The sequence below is a fragment of the Bidens hawaiensis genome, unplaced genomic scaffold (assembly GCF_021521415.1).
Source record: "Bidens hawaiensis isolate Kalapana, Puna unplaced genomic scaffold, B.hawaiensis_p1.1 tig00009196_1, whole genome shotgun sequence".
Classification (NCBI taxonomy): Eukaryota; Viridiplantae; Streptophyta; class Magnoliopsida; order Asterales; family Asteraceae; genus Bidens; species Bidens hawaiensis.
Window position 1 is genome coordinate 35788 of NW_027491680.1, and position 20360 is coordinate 56147.

A 20360-nucleotide genomic window follows, 5' to 3' on the forward strand; every position below is an offset into this window, starting at 1 on the left:
ATATAATTTTTAATTTCAATTCATATTCATATGGAAACAAAGCTATTAAAAACATAAATTTACGAAAAAGTAAGTTTTATAGTACGATGCTTACAAACATAACTGAAAAACTTAAAAACATAAAGTTCATAAAATATTAAAAGTTTTCTTATAAAACATATTTGTTGTTTTGTTTGTAGTTATACCTTGTTGTCTAAAATAAGCATTTTAACACCATATTTACTCTTCACTTTTAATCAAGCTACATACAGTTGACCATGTGAAAAAACCGGGTCTCTCATGTATATCTCAACCTTGTGGGAGACTGGCTTTTACTTTTGCTAATGGTAATTGCAAAACAAACTATAACGTGAAACTGTCTTCTGTTTAACTTGTTCTTCTTGATCTCTTCAATCTTCACTAAGGGTTATTGGAGCAATCAAAGTATACTCTGGTACTATAACTTGCTCGAGATTGAACTTTGCTTGGAGAAATACTTAGAATAAATCCACTTCTCACAGGCAAACTTGAGATCTTCATTTATTTTATCTTTGCTTGACCCACCAAGCTTGCTTGTAAACTTGGTTTATGCTCAGACAATCAAGTGTTTGCTTGTGTGAAAACTGTACTCGATAGAATACCAACCTTGCTTGACGAAGTGTAGCTTGCTCGAAGCTTGGCACTTAGAAAACTTCAAGAAGATAACCTTACTCACATAATATAATTTGCTCGGGATAGTGAAAACTTTGCTCGAAGTGCCTAAATTTGCTCAAGTTCCATACTTAACTATTATTGAGGAGGTTGAGAAGATTCTAGTTTTTTTTTATCAATTTTATTGACCCAACAAAAAGGTAAAAAAGTATATAAATTAATGATAAGATTTCTATCCGAATAATAAATTGGATTAAACCAAATATACAACAAAACACGTGGATATAAAATAATATACTTCAACTCTTTTATTATTAATTCAAATCGACACATAACACTGAATACATAAACCAACCATTTAATTTTAACTCTAAGCTTTATCTTCGAGACCCATAATTCAATTCACCTTTTGTACTTCTCGGTTGTCCAAACTAAACCGATGTATCTATGTGAAATCGATATTATATCCTTTAACTTATGTGGACATAAATAACGCTAAGTGCATAAAAACTTTTATTAAGTGTTGGACAAAAACCATTATAGGTCAATCCAACCCGTGCCAAAATGTACCTGCATTTGGATAGTTACTCAACCTATTTTAGATCGTAACTGTATTAAAACAACATATCAACCCCTGCATTAACATTTTGAACAAAATATGCAAAGATTAAAAAAAACATTAATCAGGTTATTATTATTTAATTAAAGAAACAACCATATCAATTACTACATCTCAAAGATCAAACATCCCTATCGACTTTATTATGAAATAGATAAAAACCTTACATCTCTAACAAATTATGTTTTAAATCTAAACGTTCCATTAACTAAACCAACCATATTATTGAAATGAAAGATCCAAACGACCAAATTTCTAGAGTTACCAAAAGTAACGATAAAGGTTCGAACTTCCAGACGGGCCAATTTAACACCGAACTTTTAAGGGTCAACATTCCCGCCCTTATGGACAACATGCCCATCATTCTTTGACCATTCTACTTTCAACACACATATATATTTTCTTTGCCATTTCTTCTCTTTCTAAATTAGAAGATTAGCTAATTATTTTATATACTTTAAATATCTTAAATATTTAAATTCGTAATATCATGAACTCGTCTAACACAAAGTAGATTATGGTGTAGAGAATGTCATATTTTACATTCTTCTTGGCTAATATCTTCTTCAACTTGACGCATGCCAATATGCTATGATTGATATATCCTTGTTCTCTCCTATCTAAAACCAGAAAACAAAATAAAATAAGATACGAAAGAAAAACCCGTTGAATTAAATATTTATTGTTAAAATGATAAAATCAGAGTATTAGTATTATGAACCAACAAAAAATAGATTATGATGTAGAGAATGTCATATTTTACCTTCCTCTTGGCAAATATCATCTTCAACTTGACTCGTGTCGTGACTGATATATCATTGTCCTCTCCTATCTAAAACCAGTAAAAAAAACAAAATAAAATATTGAACTTTAAAATCACCGTATCCTGAACCAGTCTAAACAAAAAGTCGAATATGGTGTAGATAATGCCATATTTTACCTTCCTTAGGCAAATATCGTCTTCAACTTGGCACGTGCTATGACTGATATATCCCTGACCTCTCCTTCTAAAATCAGAAGGAAAAAAACAATATAAAATATGAAAGGAAAACCTGACCGTTCATTTTGCCATATATGTTACGCATGAATACACATATGTGCTTAACATTGTTTGCCTGTTATTCAAATCCAACGTTCAATAGAGTTCGTTACAGTCCCTTCCTTTTTTCAAAATTTTATATATTAATGAAACGATACTGAAAACATACCTTGATACGATGTGGAAGATGTGAGTCTTAGACCCAAATATATACAATTAATCGATAGTGAGACATGGGATAGATGGGTATTTTAGAACACATAAACAAAAATATGATGTATTTAAAAGTTTTTAATTGCAATATCAAACAACTATAATTGTATTAAAATCATTTGTAAAAGAAAGGGAAAGATTGCGAGATTAAAGGCATAACACAAGACAAGTTTTAAAAATAATTGTCTATTTTGAATTTTATACATAAAATAAGAAATGTCAAACCAAAATTTAGTCAGTTACTGTCTATATAATAAAAGTTCTAATTTAATAAGTAATATTTGGTTGTTTCCAAATATATCAAGCTAAATGAGTGTCTAAATTTTTAAAAACTATTCAAACTTAGGTCTATTTTTATACGTAGATACAAATAATTGAAATTTAAAATAACAACTTTAATGTTGGTATTATAGTATTTGTTAATCTTAATGTTCATATAACATATAATAACTATTAAACATAAATAGATGCATAATTAATAAATTGTCATGTTTGGTATCTTCAATATGTATTATTTAAAATATAATCAAAATGATCAAATCATAAGACCTGTTAACATTAAAACCAACTTTATTTACTCTCCTAAGTTCTAACTACCGATCTTATCGTCGATCACGCTTATTTAGCCAAACTCCGGTGTCGATTATATTTGCAGGATCTAATGAAATCATCATGGGATAGATGTAAAATAATGGCCGATTGAAAGAGAGATTTGGGTGATTAGGTTAAAAGGAATTGAATATCAAGGAAACCGGGTATTGAAGTTGAAACAATTGAATATTGAAAAGCTGGTTTTGAAACTTAAAGATAAATGTTTACATTAATTATTAGTAATTTAATTTCATTTTAATTTATTTAATTGTTAAGAAAATTAGAGAAGTGTAAGATATATTTGGAAATAAAGGTAATGGACCAATAGAGAAGGGGCATGTGAAGACAATCTAATTTATTTTAATAGTATAGTAGGATAATATATTGTTCCCCATGATAATAACTGCATCTATGTTTAATTTCCACCGTTTGATCATCCTGAGAACAAATCTAGGCCCTCCAAAGTCCCTCAAAATCTTCTAGAAGCAGCGGTTAGGGACGGTTTTTGCACTCCCCACGTCGTCTGTAACACCCCTATATTGCTTGAAGTTGTATCTGCCGTTCATCTTCTCTCCAACTCAACCTTTTTCTCTCATGGCTAAGGAACAAGTAATGCCAATTATTATGCGAAACTGGGTTCTAGGCTTAATATTTGGGTTATTTCAAATTGCGTTTTCACTTTTGCTTCTCAATTTATATTATATCTTCTTGTACAGGAACCACCCCGCTCCTTTTAACGAAAGTGGCGATCACGATTTCGGTTAGCCATCGCCAACACCAAATATTTGGTGACGATGTCCCTTTCTCATCTTTAGGAGGGTTTTTTTTCATAATTTTTGTGAAATTTACAGGTGATAGCTTAATATTGAGTTCTTTTAGGCAAAACTTTTTAGGCGAAGAATTTTTGTAAATTTTCAGGTGAAAGTTTGATGTGAATTTAGTTCCAAAGAATATTACATGGGATCATTTTTCCCTTAATTATCTTTTTTGTAGTCTTATGATATTAGTTGTATTTCTAGGCATTAACACTTTGATTGGGAAATCTGCTGGTGATGCATAACACTTCGATCGAGATAGTAGCATCGTTTCTTGCACTTACAGTCAGTGTGTGCATCTGTTACAAAACTTAAGCCAACTATAATATCTGATTTATTTGTGTCACAAAATTAGACTTGGCATTATGCAACGTTTTTTTTTTTTTTTCAAAATCTATCCACCAAGTGTGTTTTCGTGGACAGAAGCAAGTAATAGCTGCAACTGCTACAGATACACTTCAAACAGATCCAGTAAAATCACTCCAGGATTGCTTAGCTTGCAGGTAGCACAATGGGAATGGAACATGGATCTGTCATCGAAGCTGTCAAAGGTTCACCTTTCATCTTCTTAATTCTATCTTTAGTTTCAAATCATCACATTTAATTATATGGTCTTTAAGGGCTAATGCCATGGTTAATTGTTCTGCCTACTGTTAATTACTCAATTACTCTGCCTACTGTATGCATTTTAACCAATTCATATAACTTGAGTTTTACTATAATTCATATTAACGTTAATTTTTCATTTCAAACTAGAAACAAATTCAAGAAACTTTTTATTCTCATGGTTAATTTCAAGTAAAATGTTATAGTAGTCGTATTTTTATAAGGCTTTTAGGCCCATTTCGCATTTTATTATGTTAACATTCACCGGGCTCGGTTTACTGTAGGTTTTCATATACCCAAACTCGACCTGGGAACAATTATTCCAGGAATTAAGGACCGAAGAACAACATGCAAACAACAGGGTCAGTCCGGAATGTGGGTAATTTAGGGTCGGATTTTCAGTGGGAATACCAGTTTTTTTCTCGCCCCTACAATGTTGTACTAAATGACCAGTGCTCGAAAAAAGGTAAACTATGTATCACTTATTTGATTTTAGGTTGTCATTTAATGCGAATTGAAGACACTATATTTGCTTTAGTAGAAGTTAAATATAACAATAAGCTGTGTTTGCAGCATTGGAATGACTTACTCATGTGTGTTCTTGGGAATGTGAGAATCGAGGCAGTTTTGCAATTTTAATTCCAAATTTCAAGGTTGTTATCAAAAGGTTTTAAATTTTAAAGGTCAGTTTGCATGTATTCATGATGTTTGATTGCTATTAGCATATTAATGTTTCAATTTTGAGTTTTTGACCTTCTGCTAGCATCAACATGGTGAATGTTCCATTTATAATACAGCCTTTCTTGCTGGGATTAATAATTATGGCATAACTTTTAGGCAACACAATTCTGATCATTAGTTTTTTTTAATGATTTTGGTTATTTTCTTTTATACTGACCCATTTTCATCCGAATCTATTTTGACCCGAACCTATTTATGAGTTTATTAGGGCCATCTCAAATTAGTCAATGGGTCATAATCATAACAGTTATGAAAAAAATGAGTTTGTGTTAAAACGGGTATTTATAATAAACGAATCAGTTTGGTTGATGCAAACCTTTTTTTATTTTACCGGAACCAAACTAATACTTCTTTTAATTGGCCCATTTTAATGCGAACATGTTTTTACCCTGTTAACCGATACATTATTTTGACTTTGAACCTCTTGGCACGGGTTTGAATTTATGTTATCTTAAGATTGAACATTAAAAACATAGTTAAGGAGCACTAACACATCAACAAATCTGGAAACAGCAATCTTTTATTACTTGATACAATTACAGATTTTTTTATTCTGATTTTTTTTATGTTTTTTTCTAGCTCTGTAAACTATTGATTTATTTGAGTGCTATGTTAATTGTTTATACACAAATGTTTTTGTTTTATAATGTAAATAAGAAAAATATTTACGTAATTATGATATTAAAAAGCCCGTCCACCGGACGGGTATAAAACTAGTTAAAGTTATGTTATGCATGTGTTCGGTTATCAAATTCAATTTGGATACAAGCACCTACACATGTTAGTATGTTACCAATATATGGTCCAGTAAGGGACACAACATTTAATGAATACATAATAATTAATATGTGAAAACCAATTCATTAACTTGATCATTTTTCTTGCTTCGATCGGCTTTGAACTTTTTGAACATGGAGAATCACGGAAGCATTAGTCGAAGAATAATATTGTTTCCGCTACCTTTCCAAGGTCATATCAGTCCCATGCTTCAGTTAGCAAACATTCTCCACACCCGCGGTTGCAAGATTACCATTATACACACCGAATACAACTCTCCTAAGCATTCTAACCATCCTCACTTCAGCTTCAAGCCCATCAAGGACGGGTTTCCCGAGATCGCTGACAAGTTGCATGGTACTCCAGACCCTACCTATTTTCTTAAGTACCTAAATAAAAGTTGTGTAGATCCGTTTAGGGATTGTCTGGCTAAGTTGTTGGCGGAACCTAATGAAGAAAGGGTTGCTTGTGTAATCACGGATGCGGGTTTCTACTTTGCGCAAGCAGTGGCAGATGAGCTGAAACTTCCTCGGATCGCTCTCCGGACAGGCAGTATCGGTTGCACCCTTGCATATGACGTTTTACCCTTTTATTCTAAAGAGGCTTGCTTCAAGCTTACAAAACAAGGTCGGTAAAATCTTAATTTCCCCTTGAATCATCACTTTTATAGAATTTACATATAAAAGTCGATGTCCACTATTTTTTAAATATTAAACTAGAAGATTTATTTGCGTCAATATCCATCTTATATGACAAACTTGCAAAAATGTAGTAATGTTTACATCCTAGCTAGTAATATCTTCTAGGTGTCTTCAGTTTATAGACCTATAAATGTGATAATGTTTACACATATACAGTTTCATAAATGTTGGGTTAATGTTTCCAGATTCAGATTATGAAGCATCAGTGCTAGAATATCCACTTTTAAAATTCAAAGACATTGTGAAGATCACAACCAACCCACAAGGTATGGAGGCAATAGTCACCAACATGCTTAATCAGATGAAGGCATCATCAGGGATAATATGGAATACATTCAAAGAACTAGAAGAATCTGCTCTAGAAACTATCTCCCAAGATTTTCAAGTTCCAAGCTTCACTATAGGCCCTTTCCATAAATATTTCCCAGCATCTTCGAGCAGCTTGATCGAACAAGACCGAACCATTCTCTCATGGCTAGACAAACAACTTCCCAAGTCAGTAGTGTATGTTAGTTTTGGAAGTGCCGCATGTATAACTAAGTCAGAATTTCAAGAGGTGGCACATGGGTTGGCTAATATTAGTTTACCGTTTTTGTGGGTGGTTCGACCGGGGATGGTTGTTGGTTCAAAATGGCTTGAGTCATTGCCCGGAGAATTCCTTGAAAGAATGGGTGATAGGGGTCGGATAGTAAAATGGTCTCCTCAACAAGAAGTCCTAGCTCATCCTGCAACAGGGTGTTTTTGGACTCATAATGGATGGAATTCAACATTAGAGAGCATATGCGAAGGAGTTCCCATGATTTGTTCCCCATGTTTTGCCGACCAACCAATAAACGCAAGATATGTGAGTGATGTATGGAAGATTGGCGTGTTGTTGGAGGACGGGTTCGAAAGGCTGGGAATCGAGAAGGCGATCAAACGAGTGATGAAGGATAAAGAAGGAGAAGAAATGCGTGAAAGAATAGGTTATCTTAAGGAGAAGGTAAACATCTCCGTCATTGAAGGTGGCTCTTCTTGTCGATCATTAAACAACTTAGTCAGTTATATATCATCGTTATAATTTGTAAAAGATAAGTTGCACTAAATTCGATATATTTATGAATTTTCGTTTTTACTTTCGAATTTAGGTAATTTATAAGATTATAATAAATGTTATTATTCAAATATTTTAGATTTTAGATTAATCAATCCTTCACTTTTGGCTTAGTGATAGGAAGACTTGGTGTTTTCAGTGGAGACCCAAGTTCAATCATCATTTGTGTCACTTTGGTGGATATTGACTGTAAAATATTTGAGCTAGGTCTTACGAAGTTGTCAGCTTGGATTCCGAGCCCACCTGGGTTTTCGTCCCACCATGTGTTACGCTAGAGAGTTTTGCTCTTGTGTGCACAAGGATTGTCAAATGACAGCTGACGGTATGGTTTCTCGGGGGAACGCCCAAGCCAAACTCTGAAGCCAGTGTGGACCCGATAAGTTCAACATAATCTTGCCAGAGTTGGGCGAATAGGCTCTCCAAATTGGAGAGTGCGGTGATCTAAACACAAAAAACAAAGTTATCGTTCTAGAAAAAAAAGTGACTTAATCAATTAGATATTAATTAACATAAAGGTTTAGGTCATTTGATGTGTTTTCGTTGCCAAATGTACTTGTTGAATCTTCTAAAATTACATGTGACATTCCTTTAATTACATACATGCACACATACATTCATATCTTCATACGTTTATCCGTACGTATATATGTATATGTATGTATTTTTAAATTGCATTTTCATACATGACTCCAAAACCTCGTCACGTGTCATGCTGGTATATAATTAGACTAGCTTTTGAATCCGTGTATTACACGGGATTTGTAAAGTGATAAAAATAAATAAGTTCTGTTATTTTAAAAAAATAAACAAAATGAAAGGTAAAAATAAATTAAAAAATCAGGTATGATATTTTAATTGTGATTCTTAAAATACTTTTCATGATTGAAATTGCGTGTAGCTTAACATACCATATAATAAATCTAAAAGATTCGTTGATGATAATAAACCGAGTTGCTATAAATACAAGTGCCTACACAAGCCTTTGAGGCTATATTAGTTTTTATTGAAGTTGTTTTGAATGAACCAAAGTCACCATTTTTTAAAATGATCCATACGTATTCAATGATTGCCTCATGTCAAACAGAGCGAAACATGTGATATAATTATAGTCCGAAATGCGACAAACACAATTTGTTAATAGGATTGCATGTGCAAAAGGTGTCTTCACATTAAGCGCAACATGTGATACAAATTTTGTATACAAATAAGTATTTTCAATTTTGTAAACACCATTTTAAGGTTTCATTTACCTTGTAAATTAATGTATTAGACAAAGTAAACGATTTATGAATTATAAATTTTTCACGTTTCGCGACTTATGAAATGTATATTCTTCATGTTTCACTATGCATGTGTACTACACATTGTGGATAATATGAGCTTAATGCAATTTTTCGTGTAACAATGTTTAAAAGATGATGATCAATGTGCATATAGACAATAATCTATAGTATAATGTCATTAGATTACATATATGCACACCTAAATATATACTTTACGCAATGTTGAAAAACCACAACCAACCCAATAATTGATTATATTTAGCATCAATTCTTCTTGAATGGTGATTATAAACGTGACATTTATGCACCTTTAAATTAGGGATGACAATAGGTCGGGTCTGGGACGGGTCTAGGTATTCCCATACCCGAACCCGATTATAAAAACCCGTCCCAGACCCGCCCCAAACCCGTCGGGTTTTTATCGAGTAATTACCCGTCGGGTATCGGGCATACCCGCGGGTTTCGGGCGTACCCGCTAGTTTATTAAAAATACCCGTTGGGCACACCCGACATAAAACCAATCGGGTTTCTATCGGGCTTTGACAATATATATAAATAATCAATTACAAAAATTGATCACCGTAAATTAATCCAAATCAACCAAAACGATATAGTAATTCTTCTAGTTTCATGATACATTTAATTAAAAAAATATACAGTTCTACCATAAAAAAAAAACAAAAATACTAGCAAAAAAGTGGGCATGTTATGTTAGCTACTGTAACAAATAAATCAATTAGTTAATATGAATTTGATCGGAAAGTGAATTGTCAAATTATTTTAATATATATATATATAATAAATATAATAGAGTATACTCTTTTTTAATGTTACTATATATTTTAGTCAATTAGTTGAACGACACCATCGCACCGGTTAACAAAAAATCAAAAATACTACTTTTAATATTACTATGTTAAACATATGTATTTATATATGTATATCAAATATATACAAAAAATTATGTCGGGTATATAATCGGGTAAATGGGTCAATGTTATCGGGTAATCAGGCCGGGTAAACGGGTATTTTATAAATCCCAAACCCGTCTCAGACCCGCGAAAAATTTCAAAACTAATCCCAAACCCTAATGGGACGGGTAATACCCGTCCCAATCATGTCGGGTTTCGGGTATTCCCGTCGGGTCCGGGTTTGACACCAATTGATAATGAGTTAATAAAATCCATCTAACGATGCTATAACCCAATTGATAAAATGGTTTTTGACTAATGGATAGTTAGGATGAATGAGATGAGACATTATGAATGTAGGCTTGACACCTAAGCATCAACACTTTGTTTTATTAGTAGAGTAACATAAGATTTGTTTTGTTGAAATTGATTATGTAATAAATGTTTATGAAATAAAAAAAATGAAATTATATAGTTTCCAAAAATCAAAGAATTTGGTTTTATAACTTTTTAGAAAAAATATAAGTTACAGGACTCCAAATTTCTTTAGATATAACTAATCATTGTTTCAATGGTTAAAAGTTTTTTTTAGAATGGCTACATTTATAATTTTAAATTAAAGATACAAAATTAATAATCACATTAATTGAAAATTTAAATTAAATAGCACAATTAAAAAATTATATATATGAAGTGAGAAGTCTCGCATAATTCAAACTGAATTCATGAGTGTTTATTGTTAAAACATGTGTTGAAAAATCTTTATCAATTGGGTTATAGCATCATGTAACTTATAGGAATTCAAACTGAATTCATGAGTCAGCCGAGTGTTCATGGGTGTTGGCCTTAAGTGAGGATTTTCCCAAGATCGGAAGACGAGTGTATCCCGATATAATGAACAAGTTCTATCTTTTGTAAAACTAACCGGGATGATGCATTTCGTGAGTCAACCAATCGGTTCAGTTGGTTTGTAAATTACTTGTCCTTCCGAATATTAAAGATCTACTCGTCGTGATGAAAACATTTACGCATTAGTCGTGGGAGTTATTAAGATACATACATCTTCTTTGCTCGTGGCGATTGAACGAGTATGGAACGTGCTTGTTTTGGTTAATTTATCGTCGACACAACGCATATCTTTAGTGGTTCTATAAACTACTTGTTTCATTGCACGAACTACTCGAACGATTAGTTTTTTAATTTTATCTAAAACATAAATTTGGTTTTTTAAAATACCTTTTTAAAAAAATTTCGCTACAATAAAGTCTTCATTTTCTAGAACCATATGTGATCCAATGCTAATAGTGAACACACCATTTATTCTTGTCTGTTGTAAATATACGTAAGCAAATTGACTACCCGCTTGTCTTGAATCAATAAACCAAATATTAAATTGTATATCAGCATTTGCTTCGGCTGGATTCTAAAAGGGCACATGTTTCATACCCTAAGCTACCCACCCACCATTTAATGACAACCAGTATAGGTGACCCGCGCGTTGCGCTGGGTCAATACTTCTATCCATTGGATCATTGTAATAAAACTCGCTCATTGTAACCGGCCATTAAATCGTACAAAAAAAAAGACGTAAAAATGTTAAAACACACTGCGTCTACTTCTAGGTAGTAAAACACGCGGTTTACAGAAAGTTGTTAAACCATACTAAGAACGAACGTAAATGTGTTAAAATGCGCACCCGCTTTAACTCGGCCTTTGTAGTGTGTGTTATCATTATTTGTGGTTGATTATCTATTTTGGGCCCTAAAAAAATAACTATTTTTCTAAAATAGATAAAGCAATTAAGACTTTAAACGTATAAAATATAAAACCTCAAACTTAAATAGTTATACACGTGATAACATGAAATTCAATTTTAATTTTTTTTTGTTAGATACGTTTGAGACATAAAGTATGAATTTATAAACTTCAAAGTTCATCTACAAATACTTATTTATTTTTAACTAAAATGATTTTTAAAATATATTATTGACAAACTTTAGGGGCTAATTTTGTAATATATAGAAACTTTAGAGGCTAATTTAGAGATTTGATAAAGTATATACTCCTGCTTGTATAAGATAGTTGTACTAAAAGCTTTCAAAGTTGTTCCAAAAATGAATAGTAAAACACACTCACAAAGAAAAGTTCCTAATTAATATATAGTTAATTTTCATTTATTAAAAAACAAATATAAACGAATCAGACCTAGCAAGATACTAGACCACGACTCGCACCATAAATACAATCTAACCCGAACACTTTAAATCTACATCAATTCTCTCAAAACAAATACGTGCCCACCCGATGTAATTCTAACCCAAAGGTAACTAAAAGCTCTTACGTTTCCCACCACCCCATCCACCGTTATCGCCGAGTCGACAAAACAACGTCTCATTTCAAGCCTTCCATAAACACCACAATGACACCAAATACGCCGTAAAAAGATACTTCGTTTTTTTCTTGGAAACTTTGTGTATTTATATAAAATATAAATCTAGAATATCTAGAATTCTAAACGTGAAGATAATTGCATGATCCCGTTTTTTTATGTTAACTAAACAAGAGTTTTATTTAATTAAAATCAAACAGATTATAATAAAGTGATAAGTAAACAGCTAATAAGATATGTCGCAATTCATTTTAGATAGAAAGACGCATCTAAAATAGAGTGTCTTCAGTGTGTTAGGATGTATGGAGAATGACGATAGATTGAAGAATAAAATGGATCGATGAGAGATTATACTTCAAGATTAAAGTAATTATGAAGGTGTATAGAGGTTATGAAGAATATCCTATTTTTTTTAATGTAAAATATTAATCTCCAACAAATTCTCTCTCTCTCTCTCTCTCGAGATCGAATTGATAGTGGTGTTTGGATCATCGGTACTTAGTGTACCCGAATGTAGGGTTTTTAAAGTCGGATATATATCTGAACCTTTCGGATAGTTGATTTCACTATTTCGAATTCGCATTCGGATTTTCGGATATTTCGGATATGAATTCGGATTTTTTTAGACACCCCTACCCGAAAGGGTACCCGAGGGTGCTCCAAACACCCACATTCACGGGTTCATAAACCAAAACGCTTACTCACTAGTCGAACCCGCGCCACCGGTACGTTGCAGCCTAATTTATTCTTGTAATTTGTCATTTCTAAACATGTGGATGATTTGATGCCGATTAAAATCAAAATAAATTTGCTTCTTTTATGCATAAAATTCATCACATTAAATGTCAATCACTATTTAGGTACATCTAACTTCTAAGAGATCGAACAGTACACACACGTGGTTGTTTAACTTAAATGCTTATAAATAAGGCAAACATATGTAAAGCTAACCAAGATCATAGCCATGAACAATCATGAACCAGCAGCAACCGTGCAACCGCAGGCTTGTGCTCTTTCCATTACCATTTCAAGGTCACATAAACCCCATGTTCAATTAGCAAACATTCTCTATACCAAAGGCTTCAAGATTACCATCATTCACACCGATTTAAACCCTCCGAATCAATCCAACTACCCGCAATTCACCTTCGAGTCAATCCCCGGTGGGTTGATGTTTAAATCCAAAGAAGAGGTGTTAACTCTGGGAACTAGTAATTATGTCATCAACTTCATAAACAAAAGTTGCATCGAACCGTTCACGGTCTGCATGGCTAAGTTGCTAGACCGTGAGCCCGTGACATGCTTGATCTCAGATGCATTATGGCATTTCACTCAGCCGGTGGCGGACAGTTTGAAACTTAAACGAATTGCGTTAAGAACAAGTAGTCTATCTTGCATCCCGGTTTATGCAGCTTTTGTTCTTGGTGAGACTAGTTACTTCAAATCGGCACTTAAAGAAGAGCTTGTGTTGATGACGGAAAACGATATAGAAAATATTAAGAAAGACGGGTCCGAAAAGGGGAACAAGGAGTTGATATGCAACATGATTAACGAAACAAAGGTGGCTTCCGGGATCATATTCAACACTTTCAAAGAGCTAGAAGAGCCAGCATTTTTAGCCTTGTCCCAAGATTTTAAGATCCCGAGTTTCCCCATCGGTCCGTTTCATACGTATTTCCCCGCATCGTCTAGCAGTTTATTACAACAAGATAAAAGCTCGATTTCGTGGTTGGACCGCCAACCGGCTAGCTCGGTGGTGTACTTGAGTTTTGGGAGTATTGCTCAGATGGGTGAAGCTGAGTTTACTGAAATGGCTTGGGGTTAGCAAATAGTAAGCAGCGGTTCCTGCGGGTCGTTCGGCCTGGTTCGGTTAATGGGTCTCAATGGCTCGAGTCATTACCAAAAGGGTTCAAGGAGGAAGTAGGTGAGAGAGGGTGTATTGTCAAGTGGGCCCCGCAACAAGAAGTACTAGCTCATCAAGCCGTGGGGTGTTTTTGGACTCATAATGGATGGAACTCGACTCTGGAGAGTATTTGTGAAGGTGTTCCTATGATCTGCTCGCCTTGTTCCTATGATCTGCTCGCCTTGTTCCTATGACCAACCGATTAATGCATGTTACATGACAGATGTTTGGAAAACAGGAGTGATGTTGGATAGTAAGATGAACCGATAGGAGACCAGAATCGCGATAAAAAGAGTAATTGTGGAAAAAGAAGGTAATGAGCTGAGACTAAGAGCTAAATCACTTCAAGAGAAGGTGAAGAAATCTCTACAAAAAGGTGGATCTGCATACCGATCACTAGAGAAATTAGTTGACTATATCCTCTCTTTCTAGTATGTAGGTATTCCTATCGTTCATGTTTTTATTGTTCAGAATAAACCAGTGGCAAATAATTTCACGCATGTAGCCGGAAACATATACGTATTACAAATTCAAAAAGGTTATTTACAATGGTGTTAGGCTTGATTACACAAATGAATTCTCATGTAATGTAACTAAGAAAAAAGCGTGACACGTATTATACATCCAAGGTGCCTATGTACATTATTATAAAAATGGATATCATACTTCGCATTTAATTGACCTGCAAAAGGTAGTTATACCTTTCATTCATATCTAGATGCAACTTCTACTATTTACTTGTTGGTCTACAACATAGGGCCAACTGACCATGGCACACCTTCAATCAATCGATCAATCATACTTTATGATCGGCGAGTTCCACCCACTTTGCGTTAAAAAGCCATCGACAGCTCGGTGAGCCAAGACCACCTCTTGTGGCGCCGTCTCAACTAAATACTCTGTCTCCTCGATCCCTTTTGACAATTCCAACAGGACCTCAGATGGAATATTAGTAACCGCTTTTCACCGGCCCATACCAAAACTCCATGTACTGATCCTTTGTCATTACAAGACTTCCAAAACTAACGTAAATAACCGACTTCGTTCATAAAGATTATAAATGAACGATTAACGAGCATAAATGTACGTACAAAACTAAACATAGGTGAACGAGAAAAACTGAGCTAAAACTAATGAGAAGAAGAATGTGTTGGCTCTAAAAAGTTTATAAAAAAGATAGTAATTTAATGAATATATTAACAAACTTACAAAAACAAACTTTAATGAATGAACAAAAACAAGCATTATTGTGTTCGTTCATTTAACTAAAAATGAACAAACTTTTTTGATCATATATACTCTTTTGTTTCTTATATAAATGAACATCCCACTGAATAATTCATGAACGGTTCAATAAACGTTCGTCGTTCGATTCGTTTCCAAGACTTGGGAGTTTTTGGACACTAGCTTGTAATTGGTTAATTTTTTTGCAAGGTAGTCAAATGACCATTCTTGTGATTTTCAATAGTACTCAGTTATCAAATTCAATTTGTTGAAGATTAAGTCACTTATCAAATTCAATTTATACATTTAAGGACTTTCATATGCTGTCAATGGTCAAAGAAGGGACTTAATACTATAAAATGCAAACTAGTCTAGCAAAATATCATTAATCTTCATTCACCTCACCTTTGAGTCTTGCTAAGCATGGAGACCCAGAGAAGCGTAACCAATCTTCGGAGAATAATATTGTTTCCGCTACCTTTTCAGGGTCATATCAATCCCATGCTTCAGTTAGCAAACATTCTACACGCCCGCGGTTTCAAGATCACCATTATACACGCCGAATACAACTCTCCTAACCCTTCCAACTATCCTCACTTCACCTTCAAACCCATCAAGGACCGGTTTTTGGAGATCGCTCACCAGTTGCCTACAAACTGAAACGGTGCTTATTATGTCGAGTATATAAATAAAAGCTGTGTAGATCCTTTTAGAGATTGTCTGGCTGCGATGTTGGCAGAACCCGGTGAAGAAAGAGTTGCTTGTTTGATCTCGGATGCGGGTTTCTACTTCACGCAGGCGGTGGCAGATGATCTGAAGCTACCTCGGATAGTGCTTAGGACAAGCAGTCTTGGTTGCGGTCTTGCTTACGTCGCTTTACCCTTTAACTCTAAAAAAGATTGGTTTTACTTGACAAAAGAAGGTACGTTGGTCATATTTCGTTACATATGTAACAGTTGTTTCTAAATTTAGTTTTATTTTACATACTAAATATGCACTATTTTTAAAAATATTAAGTGAAGGATTTTTTTTGTTTTTTATTTTATTTTTGAGCGTAATCCTTCATATAACTTATACGGAGTATGATGTTATTATTTAATTTATAACAGACGTTTTGTTTGATACATGACTACTTATGTTGTAGCAACTCAAATTAGACCTATTCAGTTTCTTGGTTGATTCAGATAAAAAAAGAGTTGCTTATGGTTCATTTTAGTAGTTTACTAAGTTATATTAAGGACTAATTTAGCTACATCTACAAAATACTGTAAAATTGTCAATTTGAGTCAATTATAATGATACCCTAAACATGTAAAAGCATCCCACCTTTGAAAAGTTTAGTAATATCACAATAAATTTATTAAATGTCTAACTCATACACATTCTAAGCCTAATTCTAGATCTATATTAATATTGTCGACCACGTAACTATGTCCACCGCCATTTAAGAAAGAATATTTTGTTGTACATCTTGATACCGCTAGCTAGACTACAAACATTTAAACGAGTTAAGTTGTAAAGAAAATTGTGATTAATTATTGGCGGAAATTAACAGGTTATTACGATACTATAATTCATCATGTACAAAATGAGTCCCGTATACAAATGCATTTCTTACCGTATGATCCTACAATTTTCCATTAATCTAAATGTTATTTACGAAAACGACAACATTTCATTAAGAAATATTGCTAGTTTTCTTCAACATAAAGGTTTGCTAACATGTAAATAAACATGTGGTGACATGCAATATATCCAACCTATTCTTTTTTTCGAACGTTACTACTTTTTTATTATCCTAGTTGACTTGCTAAAATTAAAACATACATTATATGATACACTCTAAATGTTAGATCGATGTTTCCAGACTCAGATTATGAAGCATCTGTACCACAATATCCACTTTTGAGAATCAAAGACATTGTAAAGATCTCAAACTACCCACAAAGCATGGGAGACTTTATCACCAACATGCTTAATCAGATGAAAGCATCATCAGGAATCATATGGAACACCTTCAAAGAACTCGAAGAATCTGCTCTAGAAACTATCTCCCAAGATATTCCGGTTCCAAGCTTCACTCTAGGTCCATTCCATAAATATTTTCTAGCGTCTTCAAGCAGTTTGATTGAGCAAGACCGGACTATTCTATCGTGGCTAGACAAACAACCTCCCAAGTCAGTAATATATGTTAGCTTTGGAAGTGTTGCACATATAACCGAGTCAGAATTTCAAGAGGTGGCACATGGGTTGGCTAATATCGGTTTACCATTTTTGTGGGCCGTTCGACCTGGAATCGTCATTGGTTCAGAATGGCTCGAGGCATTACCTGAAAAGTTCTTAGAAAGAATGGGAGATAGGGGGCGGATAGTGAAATGGTCTCCCCAACAAGAAGTACTAGCTCATCCTGCAACGGGTTGTTTTTGGACTCACAGTGGATGGAATTCAACAATGGAGAGCATATGTGAAGAAGTTTCTATGATTTGCTCTCCGTGTTTTGGTGACCAGCCAATAAATGCAAGACATGTGAGTGACGTTTGGAAGATTGGTGTTTTGTTGGAGGATGGTTTTGAAAGGGTGGGAATCGAGAAGGCGATTAAACGAGTAATGATGGACAAAGAAGGAGAGGAAATGCGTGAGAGAATAAGTTATCTTAAGGAGAAGTTAAACCTCTCACTCGAAGAAGCTGGCTCTTCGTCTCAATCATTAAACAACTTGGTCGATTATATTTCATCGTTCTGACTTTGAGAGAGTCAGTCACACAGCTCCATATTTCCTAGAACAAAAACACAATAAATGATTATCTATGTAAGAATTGTATCTCCAATTCATTGAATTTAATTTCAAATATAATAAAATTATAAGTAATTTCGTTCTTAATTTGTAATTCTGTATTTTGTTGTTTCTAGTCGTGATAAAAGTTTGATGTTGCACTTGCACATAAATCCTTCGTTCGCTTAATAAAGATGATGTTGCACATAAATCCTTGGTTTGATTAATAAAAGTTTGATTCTGCACATAAATCCTTGGTTCACTAAGAATGAAGTTAACTCGAACTTTGTATCAAAAACATTCTGTAACAACCCAAAATTTTAATATAGCTAGAATAGAGGTAAACCCCCTCTTAGCTGAGGGTTACTCTTGTTAAGCGACTTTAAAAGGATAACGGTATCAAATAAGCTATGCATGTTGCTTAAATCCAATAGTTCCTTGTCTCCCTAACGCAACTTAGGCTAATACGTTCTCTTGATCAACCTTTGTGATGATCAATATAGAACTAATTACGAAAGTTTTATGATTCTACATAGTAAGTTAACACTCTGAATTTTAAAAGGTTGAAAATAACAATTTTTGAAACGAAAACCGAATAGGGCATTGACATTTAAAAAATGTCATTTGAGTTAATTAATATAAACTCCACAATATTTTAGTTATTAGTTAAATATCAATTTTTGACTCCTGGCCAATATTTTGCTTGGAGAATGATAACCGAAATATCACCAATATCCCACCAATATATCGCCGATATTTCTGCATAGTTGGAATTCAGTGGACTTCATTGGATTCTCATGTTAAGGGCATTTCGTATATGGTCCTGGTTCTATATGTAAACGTCTAAAAGCTAGTGTGTTTGTATCTAATATCACAACACAATATGTAACTATTTTGCGAACCAAAATAATAGTGAATAATATGTCAAACTGTCAAGTCAATTGGATATCAGCATTTGATTCAGTCACTTATATATATATAAATTACTATATGTATTTAATAAATTGAGGTCCTGGATCACTCGTCCTGGAATCAATAAATTATATATTCAATGAGATATCAGCATTTGATTCAGTTGTTTATATAATTATATATAAACTTGATGGTAATACATGTGAAGCAATATATAGGACCATCTCAAAACTTTCAAGTGTCACCAAACAACACAGACAAGGTCACATAAATTTAGGCTTGTAAACGAACCAAACGAATACGAACACTTAATCGAACATCTCAAAACTTTCGATTATGTTCGTTTGCTTAACTTCTAAACGAATAGTTCATAAACATAAATGAACATAATATAATGTTAATGCTAGTACTTTTGTTTAATTTTAATATGGTAATTTAACTAGTTTTGTATTTTGATTTACATTTTATGGTGCTGTGTAATTTTAAAAAATAGAAATAAAAAAATAATATAATGTTAACGCTAGTTATTGTTAGTTAAACCACAACACGATGGGGCCGGATTGTTAGTTAAAACTCCAATGTCTATCTGGCAGTGACGTGACGCTTTAACTAACAACTTTAACTAGCTCCACAATCAAGCTGCCTTATTAACAAATATATCCGTAATTACTAAGTTCAAATTCACTTACAAAACTAAAATAAAGATTGAAATGTCATGTTTCATGCAAGCCTCAATTAACACAAGGCTAAAATCAACCGCGGATCTCCGACTATTCACTTGTTGGTCTAAATTACAATAAGACGCTCTAAATTACAATAAGACAATCCACCTTCCATTAAGCAATCTTTTGCAAATCTCGCCATGGCAACCGCCGATCTCCGACTATTCACTTGTTGGTCTAAAAAATAAGGCCAACCGATCATTAACACTCCTTCAATCACACTCTCTAGAGTCGAGTTTCATCCACTCGGTGAGTTAAGACCTCCTCTTGTGACGCCCACCTGAATAAATATTCTCTCTCCACCATCCCTTTTGGCAATTCCTACAACCTCATATGGATTATTATTAGTTAAGTCAGGTCATATGACTCACAAGAAACTGTGCCCGTTTTTCGCCAGCTTATACCAAAACTCCATGTGT

At 33.7% G+C, this 20360-nt stretch overlaps 2 protein-coding genes and 1 pseudogene across 2 annotated transcripts; all 3 read left to right on the forward strand.

The window, feature by feature from the left end:
* The first annotated feature begins 6001 nt into the window (after window positions 1-6001).
* LOC143531655 (UDP-glycosyltransferase 76G1-like) lies at window positions 6002-7792 on the forward strand. Its single transcript, XM_077026904.1, has 2 exons — window positions 6002-6658; window positions 6918-7792. The coding sequence occupies exons 1-2, from the start codon at window positions 6166-6168 to the stop codon at window positions 7790-7792; spliced, it is 1368 nt and encodes a 455-aa protein (XP_076883019.1). The 5' UTR covers window positions 6002-6165.
* Window positions 7793-13372: 5580 nt separating this feature from the next.
* On the forward strand, window positions 13373-14779 carry LOC143531654 (UDP-glycosyltransferase 76B1 pseudogene; annotated as a pseudogene).
* Window positions 14780-15916: 1137 nt separating this feature from the next.
* Window positions 15917-18355, forward strand: LOC143531658 (UDP-glycosyltransferase 76G1-like). Its single transcript, XM_077026907.1, has 2 exons — window positions 15917-16457; window positions 17403-18355. Exons 1-2 carry the CDS (start codon window positions 16265-16267, stop codon window positions 18275-18277), a joined length of 1068 nt encoding a protein of 355 aa, XP_076883022.1. The 5' UTR covers window positions 15917-16264; the 3' UTR covers window positions 18278-18355.
* The last annotated feature ends 2005 nt before the right edge of the window (window positions 18356-20360 follow it).

Bases quoted from the DNA above. Each gene is read 5' to 3' on its own strand.
- LOC143531655 (XM_077026904.1), top strand. From the start codon at position 6,166: ATGGAGAATCACGGAAGCATTAGTCGAAGAATAATATTGTTTCCGCTA. The intron at 6,659-6,917 runs GTCGGTAAAATC...TAATGTTTCCAG, and splicing joins CTTCAAGCTTACAAAACAAG to ATTCAGATTATGAAGCATCA.
- LOC143531658 (XM_077026907.1), top strand. From the start codon at position 16,265: ATGTTGGCAGAACCCGGTGAAGAAAGAGTTGCTTGTTTGATCTCGGAT. The intron at 16,458-17,402 runs GTACGTTGGTCA...CGATGTTTCCAG, and splicing joins GTTTTACTTGACAAAAGAAG to ACTCAGATTATGAAGCATCT.